Raw genomic sequence first — 21709 nt, 5'->3', positions numbered from 1 at the left:
GTTCCGGCGGAGGACACGATAAGGGGACCAGGCGGCTACTGGAAGTGGAGAACGTATGGTTGCGTAAGTTCAGGAAGAAGCTGGCGCTGCGAGATAAACGACGAAGAAAGAGACTTTCTTCGCGAATGAGACCGGCGCTATATGAAAAGAAGTAGAAGTGGAGAACACAGAAGAATCGTGAAGAGGAAGGATTACTTTCTATAATTGTGAGAGTCCATCTAAGGGGCAAAGTAATAGGAACGATAAGGCCTGACACAGTGCAGGGATTATCAGAGATTAACAAAGAACGATTTTATTAAGGGAAAATTAAGAAAATTCGAAGGTCTTGTCTTGAGAAAAGACAAGGACTTGGCGGGAACGACGATGCCATTGATCATCTGATCGTTCCTTTCGCGACGAAAGCCGATCGTAGAGCTTGATCCGACCAAGGGCGACCTTGAACAAGATGGTCACGAGGGCGCTGCTATTACTCTCGCTGGTCCTCCTCGATGCCTTTGACGCGCCTGGCATCGAGAGAGCCCACGTCCGACACTTGGCGATGGCCGGTAACGCCTGCAACGCTTGTAGGATGCATGAGGAGATTCGCGCGCTTAGTTTGGAAGCGATCAAGGAGCAAATCCTGAATAAACTCGGCTTGAAACAGGCGCCAAATATGACGGGTCGAGCTCTGCCGAGGATCCCGCCGATCTCGAAGCTGATGGACATGTACGGGATGCAGGCTGATCAGCCTTTAGAGCCCGGTATCACACACCACGAGGAGGTCGACGAATACGCCGCGAAGACGGAGAGTGTCTTTGCCTTAGCGCAGCCTCGTAAGTTTCTTCTTCCGTTTCCTTCCTTCTGGATACAGGGTGTCCCATGAGGTGAGAAAGAGGAACTGAATAGGATGGGTAGAACATAATAATGGGTAGAACATTTTATTTGGTCTTGTTTTTCCCATGTTTGTTATCATTTTCGAGATATAGCACAAATTTATACAGTTTTTAGTCTTTCAGTTCCATGGAACACTCTGTATTGTTAAATAATTTCAAAAAAATTTTATGTGTATTTTTATAGTTCACAAAAATTGTTTAGAGAAAAATTAATTCTTATATTTATCTCTATATGAGAAAAGTGTTGATATAGATTATAGTAAATTTTTCTATCAAAAAAGTTTAGTAAAAACCTGAACTTGTTTAAAATAATTTAGATTCTATTAAAAATTCTATATACTTTCATCGCGGTCTATTAATCTTAAAGAATAAAAGAATACTAATTCAATTATGTACAATTTTTAAGCTTTTATCGTACATAACTCCAAAAAAAAAATTAATTGTCGGAGTACTTAAGTTCTGTGAAATCCGCGAGAAGTATTACTCTCCACAGTATTTAATTAATGTATGCTCTCGCAACGCAGTGAGCATGGTATTGAAAATTTTTTGCAACGAAATATCAAACGCAACGTATGTGTTGTGTCGCGGTTCTTTTTTTTGCGAGATGTTTAGTCTGATGATGCACGATTGCAAAAACCCGTTGTGCATATCTTAGCAAAAGGTAGCGTTATCCTAAAGATCATGCCAGCCAGGCGCCAGGTTCGCTCAGAATTAATTACCGCGAGTGGTAATATTTCATACACGACACCGATCATGTTTTCCTTGGCAACGTCAAGTAAATTAACCTCAGCGACTCGGCGATCCGTCCGGCGTGACTCGCGCGAATGTATGTACACGCTCTCGCATGCAACATTGTGCATATACTGAATTGCATCGTATCATCGCCGCTGATGAGCATCTTGTAACTTAATAGTGTCGAAGTAACAATTATATAATTGGCTCTCACATCCGACATCCGTTGCTGTTAACTCTACGATTTACCAAATGAGTACCGTATAACTCACTTGCTGCACGCATGTTCCTTTATTTATATTCTTTTAATTTTTAAAAAATATATAATATGTATATCGGAGGAGAGAATCGTACACAGAATCGTATACAAAGAAGCGCAACAGAATGAAATTAAGAATCAGAAATATTCATAATAACTATAGGTAGCATATAAGAAACATCTTAGTAGATTTTAGACCTTTCAGAGGTTCTTCCCAACTTTTGCTAGGTAATTACTTATTGTGGAAATTTAATCAGGGAAAACTATATATGTTGCGCGCTCACAAATAATATGCAACGACAAATATTTCTAACAATTAATCTTACGTTATATCTGCATAAGTTGCAACAGAGTGTACACTTGCAATCGCTTATTGTCGAAATGGGAAGAGTAAGTGATAATCCGATGACGCAAGGTGCACGGTATCAACGATAATTGACAGGTTGTATGATTTATTATTGATTGCTACCCAAGATGTACTAAAAATTAGAAGTTTTACCACGACAATCAGATCAAAGAGGAGGTCAAGGATATCATGTTTTCGGGGACACCCTGTATGCGCTCCGTGCATAATATACACTTGTTAAGGAGCAGAAGGAGCTCCAAACGGTCCGCCGCCACACGAGTCCCTCGGGCGAAACTGTCTTCGAGCCACTTGCCGCTAAGCACGTAATAGTGGCGGTAGAACCGCAACCTGTTATTAAGGCCCCCGTGTTCGCGAAAAAAGAGAGAGAGAGAGAGAGAGAGAGAGAGAGAGAGAGAGAGAGGGAGAGAGAAACGAAAAAAGAAAAAAAGAGGAAAGGGAAGAAACAAAATAAGATCAACGACCTGCTTAGGAACTCAGATCGGCAAGGGAGACCGATCGTGGTCTCTCGCTAACCGCAAGACTGGCGTGCTTTCTTTCTAGGCGAATCTGAATTTTTTATAAGCGTAATATGCCCCGAGCACGATGGTGAGTTCACCGGCGCAGCGTGGTGCGGCACCGGCCGCATTGTGGCCGATTATCGCGTATCGCGCGATTACAGACACTTTGGCATTCCGATAAAGCGTTGACTTATTATTATCTATATCGCGTCAATTATAGCTTTATTTTCCAGCGCTGCAATCGGGATACGTGAGTTGAGATTGAAGGTCTTGTAGTGAACTCGAATTACTAATTGCAAATGTCGAAGGCTCGTTTGCTCATAATGGTGATAAGGCATAAATCCTTCACTTTTGTGCAAAAGATAAACCACAGGGAAAAAAAACAAACATAAGTTGGACGATTTGCTATTAGTAAATTAAACTAGTGGTGAAAGCTATTTTTCCATTACATGTTATTATCATTTTTTCTTTTTTATCACATAAATAATTATATTATAATTTTGATTACTATTACATAAATAACTATATTATAATTTCTATCATATAAATATTCACATTATTTTGCATTTGAAGTGAAAGTGAAAGAAAGCTTCTAAAAATAGGTTGCAAAAAATTATTTTAAATATTTCATGATTGGAACAGAATACTTCGTAAATTATTTCTGAAAGAGTAAACTTCCTCTAAAAGAAATTTAGTAAAAAAAAAAAGGAAGTAAAAAAAAGGACAATGCAAGATATTTGATTAAAATTGCCTATCTCAAAAATGTAGCCGTTGTACTATTTATAGATAGCATTCATTTGTATAACCAGCTTCTATGGTCTATTCTAAACGTTTCAAACCCTCTACAAGGTACTACATCTTCCATTGTACATGTTATAGTATGGCAGTCAACGTCGTACGATGTGCTTCCTAAACTGATCTTGCGGTATTGCAGCAGTCGAAAATAAATGTGCATGTATTTAGCATTGCCCAGATAACGAATGGCAAAGCGCCAACAAGAGTTCAAAAGTTACACCCACTGTTCAGCAATATCGGTGAGATTAATAGCCGGAACGATTTAACGAAAGAAAAAAAAAAAGAAAAAAATATGCATATATAGTTATGATAATATGTTGTTAACGTATCGAGTGCGTGAGTAAAATGCGCGACCTGCATTGCAAATGTTCGAAAGCGCCGGCTCTCGGTATCAGTTTGCTGTCACTGTCGTCACTTGGAATAGAATTTGGAATAGAAAATAGCATCGAAAGTAAGCAGAAAAAAGGAATGACTAACTGGTATCGCATTTACGATAGGTTATCGGGACCGACCTCTTGTCTCTCCGTCTGATCGTTCGTTTTAGTTCCCCTCTGCGGGGAACAATTTTTGAAAATCCGTCCATGTAAATTTTCTCTAGCATGTATTTTTGTTCTTGCCTTTCTATATCCGTCTACGTTACTCGCCGAAAGTTTTTGGCTGGTTTTAGAATATGTGTGTAATGGAATGACGACATTGACGTTTGTAAAACTTATTTGTTTATAGTTCTTTAATTTTTATTTTTTGTTTATCTTCTTTTCTCTTTTTAAATTTATTTTTATTTCTTCTTTGTATATTTTATCGCTTTTGTTTCCGAAATAAATTAAAGTTTTATTACATGAGCATTGAATAATTATGTTGGATTGACATTAATTATATGCATCTAATAAATACATAAACGTAATTGGGAAAAAATTAAGAAGCATTTTATTCTAATTGCTTTTGATCATCTCTGCTGGATCAAAATCTCAATCCGGTAATATATAACTAATATTTTTATTGTACACATCATTATCTACGTACAATCTACCTAACTGCATTGTTATTTTTGTTTACAAATTGTTTATAAGCGTGTATTATGCGTATACACGTATTATTTCATATTTAGAGTATTTTAATCTTTGATTTTTATATCTCTCCATCTCTCTGTGTTGTCACACACACAATACACTTGCATATCGATTATTACTTACGCATTGTATCTGTACACCTATCATTGTTTGACTCAATTTTCTTTTCACTTAATCCTTTCCTTCTTTTATTTTTACTAAACGCTCCTTATCCGTAATGCAATTTTTTTAGTTACTTTATTTTCTTATCGCCATGAATCGTTCCTGAAAATGCACAATCTTTTTATTTTATACTGTTATTTTCTATTATTGTTCTCTTCAATTTCTTCTTCATTTCTGTATTATTCTCGACTACTCTGTGTTTTTTTTTTTTCGTACAAGTTTATATATTTTTTTATTAAAACTTTTCTTTAAATTTTCGTATGTTCTTTCTGCAGCTTGATATACATCCCTTGTAACAAAATGAATGGTGGTTTTTTATCCGATGTCCTCGACAGATCGGTCGATCTCTCGATTGCCTCTTGTTGCATGATCAACTTATAAGTAGACGGGCATACGCGGACATATATACGTGTATATGTATGTTATAAATGTAGCACATGAAGCATGATAAGTCATTGCTCACCAATAATCAACGCGAATCAGCGCTTTAAAGCAGTTTAAGGCAGTTTAAAATGTTAGTTCGTAATTGTTGGAAAAGTTTCTTTTAAAATCTCTTTTAAAGATAATTATCACTAGTTGTAGATAATTATTTCTATTTTACAACATTATACTTTATTTTAAAATTCTGATTACAGTCTAGCTTAAAAAAATTTTCATTTAAAATCTTATAACAATTTGCATTAATTATTTTGTAAAAAGCTATAAAATATATTAAATAAAAAAGTTTTAACTGAAAAAGAAACCGGCATTCAAAATTAAAAAAATTGTAACAGAAAAAAATATTCCAAATCTTTATATAACGTACAAGTATTTTGGAATCTGTTGCACAATTGACATTTTTTAATATTAAAACTCCATACGACAGAACACATAGCAGATCTTAACAATTTATTATGATAAAAACTTGCTGTTCTTTGTAGTCACCGGCGCGTAACTCCGACGACATTGATCAAAATTATTCCTGTAGAAAATATAGCTCGCGTTGGCTCGATAGTCACTGCAGACGCAATTGATTAACTGCCTTTTAAATATTTTTCTCGCATGTATCGCCGACGCATATTCAGACAATACGATAGGGGACCAATTAAGTGCATAAAAATGTTCAATGACAAGTACGTCGTATTGTGTAAATGAAGTTGATAGACTTTAATGTCATAATTAGTAGTAACAGATTCTTTTTGGAACCATTTAAAAAAAGGTCTACTGCACAACTCCGAATTGATATGGTGTTACATTTCGCATACCTCGGCGCGGAGGAGAAAAGAATATTTCAGATAACGTTAAATGTAATGTTGTCGCAATTTAATCATAAAGAACGCAAATGATGCTCAATATATTTATTACATGTGTCGCAATATATATATATATCTAAATCTACACACATGTGAAGAATCAAATTTAATCTTTTCCAAATGTGTAATAATTATTTTATTATAAAAGAAGTGCTTTTTAATATTTTAATAGAAAAAAGAATTTTTTGCAAGATTTTTTTAATCGGTACTTGTTGCTTGAGAAACGAAGAAAAGAAACGCAAATTAATAGACTTCGCAGATTTGAGATGAAGACCCGTCAGTCTTCGTCTATCTGCTCCTTCGAATTAAGTACGGACATTAAATATAGGTCTGTCGAATACCTACATAGATACAAGAGATCACCAAGCCTGCAAATGCATACGTGTGCGAACGACGAACCGGCCTCCATCCGCAACGAAGGTCACGGCCGGTGCACAGCCTAGGTCAGGCCCATCGCCCATTATCGCGTTAAAGCTGTCTGTAGGTGACTGGCGGCAGTTAGGACCACATTATGCTGGGAGCCTAGTCCATGACTTAGCGCCCGGAGCTACTCTAGGAGGGCAATTTACTCTAGTCAGCTGGAGCGACGATTGTTGAAAGCGGTAGAGCAACTCGAAATTCATAGAGGGGAAGATGTAAACGATCACTATAAAGGAAGATTACGGAATTAAAGTTTATTGAAACGTTTTTACACGACTTGTTGAGTCATTAAATGCATATTTCGTATAACCGAACGAAGAAATTGTTTCTCCATATTATGTATTATTTATATAAATGAATTAATAATTATTTCTAATATTTTTTAAATATTCCAGTTTTTAAAAAAAATTAATTGTCGCAGAAAAATGAACAATAAAAAAAATTCGAGCATAATAACATGTTACAGATTTTCTTCTGTTCTTAACGTTAACAAGTACAATCTTTTTACAATCTTTTTTGTAAAAAACGATTATACCATTATATAAAAAGATAATATATATCTAACTTATTAAATATATTTTTGGACCCCGGATTTTTCCACCAACTCTCCACGTGGATTCAAAAGTCAAACTTGCGGCTTTTTTTTATTGTAATTATCGTTCAGACAATAGCGATATATATACGATAAAATACTTATATAAGTACACCGGGTTTATCGATGTCATTGTGTCTTCTATATTCATATTGTAACTTATATTTGAGTATATAACAACTTGTAATTCGATAATTAATCAGGGACATGACCTTATCGTAATTAAGAATTACTAAATACATCATTGCAGACGATAATTAAAAGTTTTTAAAAACATTTTTCTTCAAATTTTTACAAGACACGCCTGCTATCGCAGAATGTTTCCGCGAATTGTACTGCGTCGATGCAATGCAATATTTCTTTTGGTGCATAATATTTTATTTGATATCTTTTTATTGTCAACTTTGTTTTCGGTAAATAATGTACACTAGTATATCTCGTGATCGAAACTGGAAAAATATATTCTCAATATCTTTTGATAAATTATAATCTTTTTTGGTTAACCGTATCAGTTTAATTCGCATCTACACGCTTTTTTAAATACAAAAGAATAAAAAAAATGTAAATTTGATCTTGTGATAAATATACTTTTATCGAATATTTGATACATATGTACGGAAACGAAATTATTAGAATTAGATCATAAAAAAAATTATGGAATTTTATTTTTTAATTAAATGCACATTTAAAAAAATAAAAATGAATCGAGAAGGAAACGTTAGAATTGTATTTGTAATCTTTGTCTAACAAAAAAGCTTTGTCCACTGTTTACGCAAAGTATCTTTTGCGTGATCATAACTTTTGTCGCATCTATACTCCTTGTCGTCTCTCCTCTTCACCTCGTAAATCATGAATATTAACTCCCGCGCACCCTTTTGCCGTTCCCCCTCAGCTACACTTCTACGTTACTCTTAAATCTATCTGTTCTAACAAAATTAGCAAATTTGTAATAGATATATATCCGATGAATAATGATAGTCCATATTAGTGCCATTGCGGTCAGCATACTCGCAGACAGGCGCCATGGTCTTCGGTGGTTCTCATTCACTTCTGCCTCTTTCGCTCGGGACATTGATATTTATCGCACAGATCTCGATTTCTCAGAACTACACATCCTTGACGTTAGCTAAGACTGGTGTATAATTTTGATGGTTTTGGATCCTGATGTTACGAGGATGATCTTTATGCTGTCACGGCAATTGGAGCAAGGTGCATCTTTTTTATCTAACGAAATAGTATTTACAAAATTGTGTAAAAAAAGTTTTGATTGGTCGTAATCCTTGTTTTATATAGAATTCGGTTGAACAAGGTGATCTCATTCTGTGATGTTTTTCTGCAATCGCTTTTCACAAATTTATGATTGATTAAAATTATTTCGATGACAATTTCATGAATTCACCAAAATCAATAAATCAATATCGATGAGAAGCGCTAATAACGATCTATGAGTAACCTTTGCAGAGAAAACCAGTTTGTCATGTCCCTGGCTCTGTGTACACAAGCGAGTATTAAAAGTACAAATATCACCGTCGCACGGTGAGTGCATTTAAGGGCTACTACTGTTACATAAAGTTTGATATGTGTTGCATGAACGCTCGTATATGATATCAGATTGGATTTGATCACCAGGAAATATGTATTAGAAATATTATTATTATAATTTAATGTTACATATAACGCAACAATAAATCATCAGACTGGTGTGCGATCTAAAATGATTAAATTGCTTTGATTTACTTTGTCAACTTTTAATAATAATTAATCGATGATAAATCAATCTACCTGCAATTAATGCATTAAATTGTATTATAACACCGAAGATTGCTTTAAATATTTTTTTTAATTTTTGGTATCGAAACTAATTTATATTGGGAACATTTTTTATTTTAAATAAAGTAATTATGTATAGGAAAATGAATGTGCGAGATACTTCAATCTAATTTTCAGCAACAATCGGAAAGCTTACGATCTTCTCTGAGAACTTCTTCTATTCATTATTCGACAGATTTACCTCAAGCAAGAAGACAATTACAGGGTGCAAGAAGAAGAGGCGTTTCTAACTTTTTTTCGCCTCTTGGCGCGCTAGCAGCCCCCCAATCCCCCACCCCGTGAGAAGGGGCGCGAGCGCATAAACGCACGCGATGCCGCAAGGCGCATAAGGCAGGCTCTTTCGAGGGGAAAAATAAAAGCGAAAGAAGTAGCGGGAATCGGACAAGGGGGCGAAAGAGAGAACGAGCCGGGGAAAGGGAGAGAGAGAGGGAACGAGTACGCGTGACCTAAATGCGAATTTTATCGAGTTACGCTGTTATACTGTCGAAGTGTAGTCGCAATTGCTGGCCGCTTGCGTCACGCGATGCAGATTACTCGGAGACGGCAGTTTTTACGTCCGGTTTCGCCCGGTCGGCGGCGGGCCCCCGGAAGGTGATCACACGGTGAAGCGTGTTTTACGGGGTGTACCGTGAGCAAGCGAGCGCGTTTGAAAGCGCACTACCGGAAAGAAACAATAAGTGTCTTCTAGATAGCGAGTGCTACACCGATCTCCCTCCCCAACAGCGAATACATCTCACGGAGAGGGAGAGAATTAGAATTATCATCGATCGCGCAAGTTCGACTCTTAATAATCGGATAATACTTTAAGGGGGTTGTCTTCAAAATGATCAAAAGCAAGCGATTCTTACAAATTCTTTTAGGAAAAGTTTTTGTACTTATCGCATTGAGTCTGGATAACATTCCGGAATTTCTTAGTTACACGTTGATCAGATTATATTTGAGTTGTAACAATAAAATTCTTGTAATATCTCGTGCTCTCAAAATATATCCGATTTTAAGATACCGTAAATATCACTGTGAAAACTGGAAAATTAAAAGATGCATTTAGTTTTCTTTACGAATTTTAACATTAAAATTTACTAATTTATCAACATTCCAAAAGCACACGGATATGCCTTTTTAGAAGAACATACGAAATATCTTCAGTAAAAGATGTAGTAAGTCAGCTTTTACAGAGATCACATCTTAGAATTCCGAGAACATATGTATATATATCTAGTAACTGCTAACGTCTCCATCAAACAGCCGATACATTGTCAGAGACTCGAGTTTGCACGTTGCGTCTCTATCGAACGCGAATGCGTTCTCCACGCGACAAATCCGCGAAGGGTCGTTCACCCCCGCGCCCTACGGGGCTCACAGGATCATTAGTGCAATTAGGTATTCCCAAGTCGAAGTTAGAGGGCACGTTATCGAGCGGCTTTAGGCGCAACGAGACAGCACAGGGGGTGGGATGAGATGGGACGTAGATACGACATTGCGTTACAACATTAATTTCGGGGTTCAACGCTCCTGGCGAGCGGATGAGTGTGCGTACACAGACGTTTTCGTGTAGACACACGCAAAGCCCTCCTCTCGGCACTACACTCGGTTGTTTAGCCGGATTGGATGCGTAGGCCGACGGCTCGTTTGCGAAAATCCGCTCCTTTCAACGCTCCAAACACAAACGAGTTCGTCTCGGATCGAATTAATCGAACGGTAGAAATACGCTAAGTTAAGTTGTAACTCGTGCGTTTAGTGCGTAATTTTTTCTAGTATTTAACCAAGCATCTCTTTGCTACGATTATATTCGTTGCGCTTTGATACTGACTTATGCTTCTAAATAACTATAAAAATTACCGATCGAAAGGATTAATTCCAATTCTCGTAAAAATTCGGATGTCTCGAGGGATCAGATTTTTCGGTTCTGTCTCAAGGCCGTAGCTACGCCACTTTTGCATCCTCGCGCGCGACACCGCTTTCCATCGCGATCCCTCTTCGTTTCTTCCTGTTGCTCGTCTTCATGCTTGAAGGTCGGACAAGGGGAGGCACCATAACGAGCCACTATGTCGGCATCGGTCGGAAAAAACGGAAAGAACAACCGTTAGGACTGGGGAAAGATGGTGGCTTATTTTCGTCCAGACGAGGCTACAGACCGTCTGGCGCGAGAGATTTTAGACTATATTTAAAGTCACGAGCGGAAAAAAGCGCTCGCCGCCAAAAAGCCGCGAGTCGCACGAAGATGACGCGCGTCTTCGCCAATAATGTCATACAATTTTGCTGCTTTAGTTGACACGGCGAGATTCTTTTTTAATTTTTATTTAAAGTAGAAGAAGTTTCTTTTTGCAGAAAGTAGATAAGTTTATAACGCATCGGGTGTATTGCGAAAAAAAGAAGTGAGATACGAAACTAAGCATCTTTCCAATAAAATATTTGTCGCTTAAAAAAAGTCAAATTAAATAATTGGTCATACAAAAACTCTCCTCGTTAATATCTATATAGTTTCTTGAAAATAATTTCTTCTTTTTACATCTACATATATCTGCGTTTGGAAATTTTTCGGAATGCCTGGTGAATCTGGTTAATGGTGACATTTTGAGACTCACACACACGAGTTCGAGCGCACGTGACGAAACGTGCGACGCGGATTTCCAAGCCGGTGTCTCGCGGCAGACACAAATAAATACGCGCCACGAATGTGACAGTTGGCGGCGCGGGCAGTAGACAGGGGTGGGAAAGGTAAACGACAAAAAGAAGGAAGGGCGCGGGGTGAAGACAATAAAGCATTAAGTACATCGTGCTTCAGCACTTGAGATAAATATAGATTTTAGCGAACGGAGGTCACTCGCATTACACACACGGCAGAACAAACGTAAAAAGACTTTCTCGCTTGCGCGATATACACTTCGAGATTCGAGGAACGAATAAAATCTAGCATAATACTCGTTCGCGTCGCTTAACAGCATCGTGTAGTGAGAACGATAAAATTGTACAATATTTTTAGACAGCGGATTATATTCAATTACTGAAATATTAGTATTGTATTTGAATTTGACAGTGTTAATCCAGCTCACGCATGTTCTTAATATTTATTTCCATCTCGTTCGACGTTACAAAAATGGATCTAATATCAAATTTTTATTAAGTACCATTTGTTTATCTAATGTAGAAATTTATCTTTCTTTCTCGTTCCTTTCCCTTCTACACGAAGGTTCCGCTAAATGCGGAACCGCGATCGTGCTTTGACAACGGAAGGCTGCGGTTGCGTCGTAGTAAGCGCGTCGGAATAAGCGGGAAAATAAGACTGGAGGCTCCGTTCAAATGGGTGGAAATCATGGAAAACAACAATGATACCGCGGTGTCGTGGCCCTGCCTATAAATAAAGCGAAGAAATAATTGTGATACGGAACGACCTCTCACCACCACGCACCGTGGTCCCCCTTCTTGTCTACCCGGGACGCATCCCTGATGCACTTTTCGCTGCTATCAGCCGATTCTTTCATTCTCTCTCTTCAAGCTTACAGCCGTACGTGAGGGCGCCGACGTTTAAAAATATCGCACGGCAAATTGTCTATCGTCGCGACACAGTCACGCGTGCACTTGACAATCGCAGACTGTTTCGGCGAAACAATTATTTCATAATAATTTGAACGTTTAAGTAGTCTCTAAAACATTTAGAGTGAATCCTTACTCTAAAAAATTAAATCTCAGTCTTAAAGATTGAAAACTGAACCACTCTTTTTTAAGACTGACTCAATTTTCACTCTTTAAATTAAGATTTCTCTCCGAAGAATTTAGAGAGTATCTTTCGCACATTTTCCTATGTTTCTTCAAACTCGATTTTGCCGAAGAACTTTAAAGTAACTGAAAACTTGACACACTCTGTAAGAATTTGATTCGCAAAATATTACGAATTATGTTTGCGTGCGAGGTATTCTTGAAATTGTTTAGAAAAGATACAAGAATCAAGGAGGACGAAAGAGATAATGGTAAAATTTATGATAGCGCAATCCGCAAAACATGGTATCGATTTATTTAACCGACGGTTGCACATCGTTTTTCTGCAAAGTTACAAAGTACATATATATGCAAATAATCACGCGCATCAGCCTTTACTTTTTAATTCGTTAAAATCATTCGTCAAATTATGCTTCCGCGTCCCACCGAAAGTGTACGATTTCTGATCGTGGACAGTCATGGATCGTCTATCTATTCGATGCGTGAGAGGTTGTCAAACTTTTTCTCGCCACACTTTTAGCCACATTTTAAAACACGAAGGGTGTGTTTTCGGTGGCGTGGCGGGATGGGCACGTCCGTAATCGTAAAGTTGACGTGATTAATAATAATTACTCCCCGGGGGTAGATCGGGTAGACGGCGTGACGGGTAGACGGTAGCATCACGGGTAGATGCGAGTCCGCGCGCGCGCGTCAGACGATCGCTGCGAAGGACGGGACAGCTGACGGGTGACAGTGACAGTGACGGTGAATAAAAGCGAGATGAGGGTAGAACGCGGCAAGAGAGAGCGGGTGGGGGATGGTAATCGAATTATTTGAGTGCTCGAAAATGGAGAGCCGCTCGCGGCAAGGTTAATCGCGGCATCCGTCGTGGTACTCTCATAAAACGTTAACGAAAATAAACCTTCACATCCCGGATGGCATCACGCAAATCTCGTCGAATTTTCATGCAAAATTCAGCAAAGTCACAACTGCGCGTAGAGACCTTCCCGTTTCTCTTCGTACGTCGCATATAATCAGAGACGCTGGCAACATTCCGAGGGAATTAATAATTTTGTTACTATAGCGAGTAAATATTGCTTTTCGTTTTATTACTTTTTTGCATCAACATATTTCATTCAATACGATTAATTAATTAATAACTTAATATATTTAATTGTTTCTCAATTAACTACAAACAGTAATGAATATAATGCAAATACATATATACGTATGTATATATGAAGCTATGCCCACTTGTTTTCTGAGCAATGATTGATAGCAAACAGATGATGGTCAATATATATTATAATAACAGTGGCTCAATTAATTTTACCATTGAAATAATTGAATAGTTCATTTTTACAATAATTGAATAATTTTTATTCCGTGACGATCAAAATTATTAAATAAAAAATAATTTTATTCACAGCCACTGTATTATATGTACAATTATAATATATGGTTATAAATTTTAAGTACTTTTAATTTGGAAGAATTGATGTTTTCCGAAACAATTCAATTAATTTTCTTTTTATAATTCTTCGCGTTATTTAAAAGAGGCGTTCGTGCCTCTTTCAGGCATTAGACGTTTAGAAAATGTCCGAGATTCATAAGTTTCATGGAAAACTTCTTACGCGGCGACCAGCGCAGCACGAGGAACCAGTCGAATACCAGGACGGGCGCAGCCGGCTTAGAAGATACGCACAAAGTCGCGGCATCGATATCGATATACGCGGCGAGAGTCGCTGATTGATCGAGAAATCGGGTGAAAAACGTTGCTGTCGTATAACGGTACGATTTGAGGTGGCTTTACCCTTCGTGGAAGCGGTCGGTCTTGCCAAGCGATGGCCTGAATAGAGTCTCCTGGCCCCTGCCGTGTATATAAATCTGCCTCCTGTTGCTCCTTTTTCTTTACTCCTTTTTTTCTTTTACGCGTTATCCGTGTCTCCGTCGTTGATCGATCGAACGATCGATCCGTCGATCTCTCTCCGCGCGCAGACACAGGGAATCCGGGGTCGAGTTTAACATCGGTCATCAGGGTAAATATCGGACGCACGTGCGCGAGCGCCGATCGAGCGCCGCTGCGTTTGATCGGCAAGAAATCCGAGCACGACTCTTCGTCGAGCTCTCTTCCTGATTTATTGCTGATCCCCCTCTTCCTCTGATCGCGAGAACAGCCACGAGCAAACACTGCGCGGGCGTTTGTGAAGTGTTTTTGCGAGCATAGCAACTCGCCGTCCATAGCGAGGTGGATTTTCTAAGTCGGTGGATCTTCTTATTTTGAAAACCGGCCACGTCTTTAAGGTTTTGCCGGTTGTTCTGCGCGATCTCGATGCAGAGTCGCGGTACCAGCTTGTCTCGATCTCGTAGAAGCTGCCGTAATGAGCGAAACGAGTAAAACGTTATCGATAATTAATATACCAAGAAGCAAAAGTTTCGCAATTCCGTTCGCGAAGTGAGATAGATTAGTCTACCCGGCTTTCTTTCTTTTTCCCCTTGATTGCTCTTTGTATAAAATTAAACGAGTCTAAACTCCAAGAAGAGATTGAAGTTTTTATATAGATCAATGTACAGCGCAGAAGATTACGGCATATAAATATTTAAAATGTTACCTTTAATAGAATCGTAAGAAATTAAAGTGTGAAATTCTACTTTGTGACCGTTTTATCTACGAACATTTGCAATCGGAGAAAGCGACCCGAAGGTTGACTCTTCCTTGACTTCCTTATGTCAACGATCGTGTGCTAATTCTATCGCGATTCAATCGGTTGCTGCGAATCGAGGCGATTCTGGTGTACCGGAGACGTGTCCGCGATACCGCCGCGCCGCGCCGTTGTTGGAGCAAAGAGAACAGCGCGTGAATAATAATTGTGTGATCGCGCCGATCTCTCGTGAGCTTTACGTCGATAATATAACATCGGAAATTTTACATCATTAATGAAATTATAATTTTCAAGGAAACGCGCTTTACAACGCATATTAAATTAACTGTGCCGATAAGCTAGAAAAAGAGACACGAAACGCGCGTTTCTCGTTCGATCGGTTGGGAAAGTATCTCAGTTGGTGGAGGAAGTATCGCAAAAGTTGCTCTCTGATAAACTTATTTGAAGGAGCCGCCTGTCGCGACCCGCGATCTACGTGTGTATATACGTGTGTGCCCATACGAGATTATTGCGCATAATTCATGGGCTCTTTCATTCACAAAAAGGCTAAATCGCGCAAAGGCTAACGACGTTACGTCGTTCCGTTATACGACCGATCGTAGAAAGTCGTGAACTGATTAGATTTGTATCCACAATTTGAAACAGTGTTTCTCTAATAAGGCTCGCGCCTCATCGTCAGTGCTTGTGTCCTGTTATCGGTCAATTAGAACTAATTATTTGCCGCAACGGACACATATCAGCCAGACGTGCACTTGAACCACGCACAATGCAGCATCGATAATGAAATGCTCGATCGATCGATTGATGCAATTGCCAATAATTACGTTAATCGCACGATTAATGAAAAGATAACGCAGTGTTTTCAAATAGTCCAACTTTATATCCACTTTACTCCGAATAGCTCGATACATAAATGATTATCGTGCTCATTTTCTGTACCGAGATAACCTTGCATCGACTTAATGAAGCTGTTATCATACACTGCTTCAGCATCTTGATCAATGATACCTAATGCTTTTGCGAACGCAAACGTATTTTTTTACTCCTTTATCTTACTAGGAGCTAAAAAAAGCCGTATAGTTTTGTAACAAATCTTTCATTTTTAGACTCTTTCCAACTATTTCGTGTATTTTCAGTATTCAGTGACGTAAAAGTATTTCGCAACATGCTGAGATTTTAATAATGCGTAAAAGAACAGACAGATATCTCGTTTTTATGCTCACGCAGAATCGCAATGACCACAAAGTTGTATCTTTATAAAAAAGTATTTTTTTCTCTGTATCACCTATGTTGCTTACCATAAACATAAATATTTGTTTAATTTGATGTTTTATTTTTATTTCATTCATACTATATCCAATATAGATAGCACCAAGTGGCCACCGAGCCATTAAACAGCGCAGCGATACTTTATCGAGCTATGCAACATCGTGCATGCAGTATCGACCAGCGAGAATTTTTTCATTCATGAATAATAAATGATGCAACAAGCAATCCGTAGTCGGACCCTGCTTTTTAAAAAAATACAAAAATTCCGTGTAAAATCCATAAGAACTATCGAGAAAGAAACATTTCGCCGTTATGGCATATTTAGCAGACGAAACTATTCACGAGATTGTATCTCCTATTTGGAATTTTCCGACATAATTACACAACGCAGCACTAAATAATCGTACTTACTATATTTAAAAATAACTTATTGAAAATAAGTAATGAATTACAATTACGTTACATTACATAATAAGTATTCTACAGAGGAAATTTTAGAGTTATAATTTTCTAGAATTATATACACACGATTGATGTACATATTGTTAACTTCATGTTTTCAGATCAAAGGCTAAGGCACTCGAAGGGCAGCTTTGAGGTGCTGTACTTCAAGTTTTCCGATAAGGTTGTCCAACATCGTGTTACCAGGGCAGAGTTGTCTCTGTGGATATGGGGTGTGAATCAGGAAGCGGAGCTCGGTGAACCAATTGATCTGGAGAGTCAAGACGCTGGTCCGGTGACGATCACGCTGCAGAGGATCCTTCGAGGAACGACCGAAACAGGCGGAACTTTGCTAGGTCCTCCTCTGACCACGAAACACCCTCGACCGTTTGGGCGGCGAGGTGGCTGGATCACGATCGAGCTCAGACGAATGGTAGCGGAGTGGTTCAAGCATCCGAGAGATAATCTGGGAGTCGCTTTGAAAATCACGGGGCCTGGCGGCAGTCATCGTAGGAACCTGGTCAGATTGGTCGAGACCAATCCCGGTGCGGAATACGCTCCATATCTCGAAGTGCAAATGCAGGAACTCGATTCGCGAAGAGGCTCCAGGATTAAGAGGAACGTGGGACTCAATTGCGATGAGGCCAGTCAGGAGACCAGATGTTGCCGGTACAAGCTCACGGTAGATTTCGAGAAATTCGGCTGGGATTGGATAATCGCACCCAAAAAGTGAGTGCATGATTCTTCCATTTTTTTTTTATTCGTGAAGATTTTACTGAAAAAACATTGAAATTGGAAGTCATATCTTTCTATTCATTTTTATTTATAAAGATCTCTAAAGAATAAATCAAATAGTAAGTAATAAATAAATATACGGTAAAGACATTTCTATTACGTATCAAAAATGACACAGTAGAGTTTTTCTTACGTGAGTCGCATATTGGAGCGACATATTTCGCATTTATTTAACAAAATACTTGAAATATGTACGTGTACTGTCGTGAGAACATATATTGCGACTCACAAAATGATTAATGCATCGTCGGTCAAGCACGTACTCGTAAAGATTTCTCTGGCGAAGGAAAACATTTTGAGCCAAACTGGGTTTAAATGAAGAAACTGCGACTTTCTTGCTGGCACGTAGAACGGTTCTACATCAACAGCGTTAAAATGTTATTCGCGCACGTTCGGTCTATAAATACTTCTTGTTCTACAATGGCGATGTATATTTCAAGTTAATTTGCGTGGTAACATTTAACGATGATGCTTAGTGAGGAATATAACTAACGTGAAGTTGAGATAAATTTTATTTTATAAATTAGCATTATTTGATGAATCTCGAATTTCTGTATTAACGGTCAGTTCCTAAATCTTTGTGTCACAGATACGATGCCAATTACTGCTCGGGTGACTGTCCAATGGCTTTTCTTCCGGCTTATCCGAACACACATATCGTCAGCCTGGCGGAACCGCCGAACAACACCGGGCCATGTTGCGCACCTAGGAAACTGTCCGAAATCACAATGTTGTATTTTGACAACGAATATCAAATCGTGTTCTCACGGTTGCCGGGCATGGTCGTCGAGAAATGCGGGTGTTCATAGTCCACCTTCATTTCTGACAGGACGAAAATAACGTTGGCGACGCCGAGAGTTCCGCACAGGTATCGCGATGCTCTCCCTTTGATCAATTTCGACGATCATCGTTATTGTCAATCGTCGTCAATCGTCATCGATTGTCATCGCCATGTTCTCGGCGATTCCTCATCCGATAGACTGAAAGTGCCTTGTTCGGAGAGTGATTGCGTGATGCGGATCTCTTTGGAGCGCGAAGGAAGGAACACAAAGTACGCGGATAGGCGATATGTAGTGATTCGCGAGAGTCCCCTCAAAGACTGTGCTGGATGCCAAGGGAAGTCCAAAGAGGGACTCGCGCCGTGTCAGCGGGAGGCACCTCGACGGTGGTCCATGGTTCATGGCAAGGCGAATAGTTCCTAGAGAGAGAGAGAGAGAGAGAGAGAGAGAGAGAGAGAGAGAGAGAGAGAGAGATTAGAGAGAGAGAGAGAGAGAGAGAGAGAGAGAGAGAGAGAGAGAGAGAGAGAGTCACGGTATTATTTTTAAGACGCCGATACGTTTACACTTGATCCACGACCCTAATTACGCCCTCGGAATATCTTGAACGCGATTTTCTTATTCGTCTAAGAGATAGTAGAATGGAATATTTAAAACGTTTGTACTTATTGCGCAAGCGTGTTTATTCCCAGAACTCTACAATATGGTTTTATCAACAACAACGCAAAACTTTGTTGAAACTTTCATTATTGCGCCGCGGTTTGCGAGACCAGATAGATTACGAAGGGATGCAATGTGGGCGGTTTGCGTGCCTGATTGTGTTCACGAAATGTTTATAATTCTTGTCTCTCCTATTGCTTTACTTTGAACCAACGCGTCATTAAAACAGAGGACGTCGACGATCGGTGGAAACGTGTTGGACAACAGATCTCGGTGTACAGTAAAATCGTTGTTTTTTTTTTCTAATGTTTTTTTCTCTCTCCCCCCTCGTCTTTCTACAATATTATATATAGAAACGTTTCTGTCATTATGATCGTTTTTTTTTTTTTTAGCGAATTGTGAGAGTGCGTGTGCGAGAGAGCGTATCGAATTATGTAAATAAGTCGTAGCAGGCAAGAATGTGGTGTTGCTTCGCTGACACTCCTACGTCCTGGGAGGATCAACGAGGATATTACTCGTATACTGAGAACCTCAACCTTCCTAGTTTTTCTAACGCGAGTAGTTGTAATATTACACGGCGCCAATATCCGGCTAATCGGAACTTTTTATAACGCGGCAATTGGCAATTTTATATCCACGTTCCCGTCATTCATCATGGTCGTAGAACGAGTGTCGAGCGTTTATTTCTAGATAAATAATAAACATTAATCGCGCGAACGAATGCGCGACGCGCGCCTGATTTTCGTAGCTTTCTTCGTAACTTACGGTATTAATAGCTGCATTTTAGCGCGTCGGGTGATGCACTCGTCAAGAAGGGACGACAACTTTTTTTTGGAATGTGTCCCTTCCTATTCCACGCAGTGTACAATCTAAAAAAGAAAAGATTGTCGAGCGTTTTTAGACAAAATTATTCTAGGGGTATATACCTCGACAAGCGCTCTTATTAGTTTTTATAGATTCATTAGGATCCGTCCCTGATCCTCGGGCATAATCCCTACTAATTATTACGGTGACAGAGAGGATCAGTGCCGCAATTATGTATAGACATATTCCCGACGCTTAAACAATTCCAGTTATGTGTGTAGTGATTGAAACCAATATAATTTCGATAAATTCCAATCTCCGCAGTTAATCGCTTTTAATAATCAAAGCGCCATTTTCCTCTAAACCTATGTAATATCGAGAATTGAACTCGTCGAGATTCTACCGGTTTCAATCCCTCGTTGTATAGCAATCTTCAAAATCCAGGAACATACTTGAAACTTCTCATGCTATCAGAGCTAACACTTAACTCCACGTTTTCCCCTCAGCTTCGAATCAAGTGCACTGTAGCTACATTTTGTAAAATAGTATACGATATATACGATGAACTTGCGCGCACCGTCCCTAAAATTTATATGATTGTAAAGGAAAAAAATCACACGTATCCACACGACATAAAACACACACACAACATATACATACACACACGAATTTATAAAAAAAAAACTTTGCGATTTTTATAAAGCAATCATTTAGAACGTAAGAAAAAACTCCTTGAAAAATCGATTTTTTATAATTTCTCCCCTCCTCTGTCAAGCTGTCCTTGTCTTTCCATTCTTCTTCGATCAATCTTTTCCTCCCTCGTATCTATTTACACTTCCCATTCTCAGTTTGTTTGTCTCAGTGTATCAATAATTAAAAAGATAATGGATTTGCTTATATCCCGCTCCTAAAATAGCGAACGAGGACGGCAGAAAAATGCATACTTATATGTATAATGTGTACTTCCTAGGTAGACACACAGCATAGATAGAAAAATATTTATTCCATGAAATAAATGGTTTTTCGATGAGCACGGAATAATATTTTATTTTTCCTTCTTTCATCATTAAATAATTTATTCAATACTTAATTATATATAGCATTAACCTACATACTTTGTTGAAATATAAAATAAGAAATTAGATTGAACTTTCTATTAACGGTCAAACAACCGTTTAATTGGCTATGATAAAAAATTCATTAAATCAGACTACTTTGCGGTAATTTGTAATGTTTTCATTTTGATTATTTTAATTACTTTAATCGTGTTTTATTTGATTATTTTATTCCACAAATATATGATACGTACATAAAAAAGAAAGTATCGGATCGGAACAAAAGTTTGTAACGCTACAAATTTCAAAATTCAAGCAGCTATAATTTTATTAAAAATGAACAAAATTTATAAATTGAAAAAGTAGTTTTAAAACTTGAACTTTACTTTTGAAATGTCACTCTTCTGAATTTCTGTGAGCTTAACAAATTTTGCATGTAAAAATGCATAAAAACAAACAGCATAAAATAGGAAATTTTCTTCACATTCATCTCGCGAAAATTTTCGACTTTCTAACGTAAAAGCTTAAAGTTTTTCCTATAAAATTGCTTTTTTGTAAATGTTTCTAGGATTTTTTGTTACTGGAGCACATTTTGACTTCGATTGTTTATAACTCCTTTAGTTAAAACTATATTATTATTATTGTCAATTTTTGTTAAACATGTA

General features: G+C 38.3%; 1 protein-coding gene across 1 annotated transcript; it reads left to right on the top strand.

Annotated features, from left to right (window-relative positions):
- The first annotated feature begins 445 nt into the window (after positions 1-445).
- Positions 446-18966, top strand: LOC108780959 (growth/differentiation factor 11). The gene is made up of 3 exons (XM_018548811.1): positions 446-812; positions 17077-17683; positions 18339-18966. Exons 1-3 carry the CDS (start codon positions 446-448, stop codon positions 18556-18558), a joined length of 1194 nt encoding a protein of 397 aa, XP_018404313.1. The 3' UTR covers positions 18559-18966.
- The last annotated feature ends 2743 nt before the right edge of the window (positions 18967-21709 follow it).

This window comes from Cyphomyrmex costatus, unplaced genomic scaffold, assembly GCF_001594065.2.
Source record: "Cyphomyrmex costatus isolate MS0001 unplaced genomic scaffold, Ccosl1.0 scaffold75, whole genome shotgun sequence".
In the NCBI taxonomy this organism is placed as follows: Eukaryota; Metazoa; Arthropoda; class Insecta; order Hymenoptera; family Formicidae; genus Cyphomyrmex; species Cyphomyrmex costatus.
This window is presented reverse-complemented; position numbering and strand designations above follow the sequence as displayed.

Coding starts and splice junctions, on each gene's coding strand:
- LOC108780959 (XM_018548811.1), top strand. CDS start 446: ATGGTCACGAGGGCGCTGCTATTACTCTCGCTGGTCCTCCTCGATGCC. Junction 813..17,076: donor CTTTGCCTTAGCGCAGCCTC/GTAAGTTTCTTC, acceptor TCATGTTTTCAG/ATCAAAGGCTAAGGCACTCG. Junction 17,684..18,338: donor TGGATAATCGCACCCAAAAA/GTGAGTGCATGA, acceptor TTTGTGTCACAG/ATACGATGCCAATTACTGCT.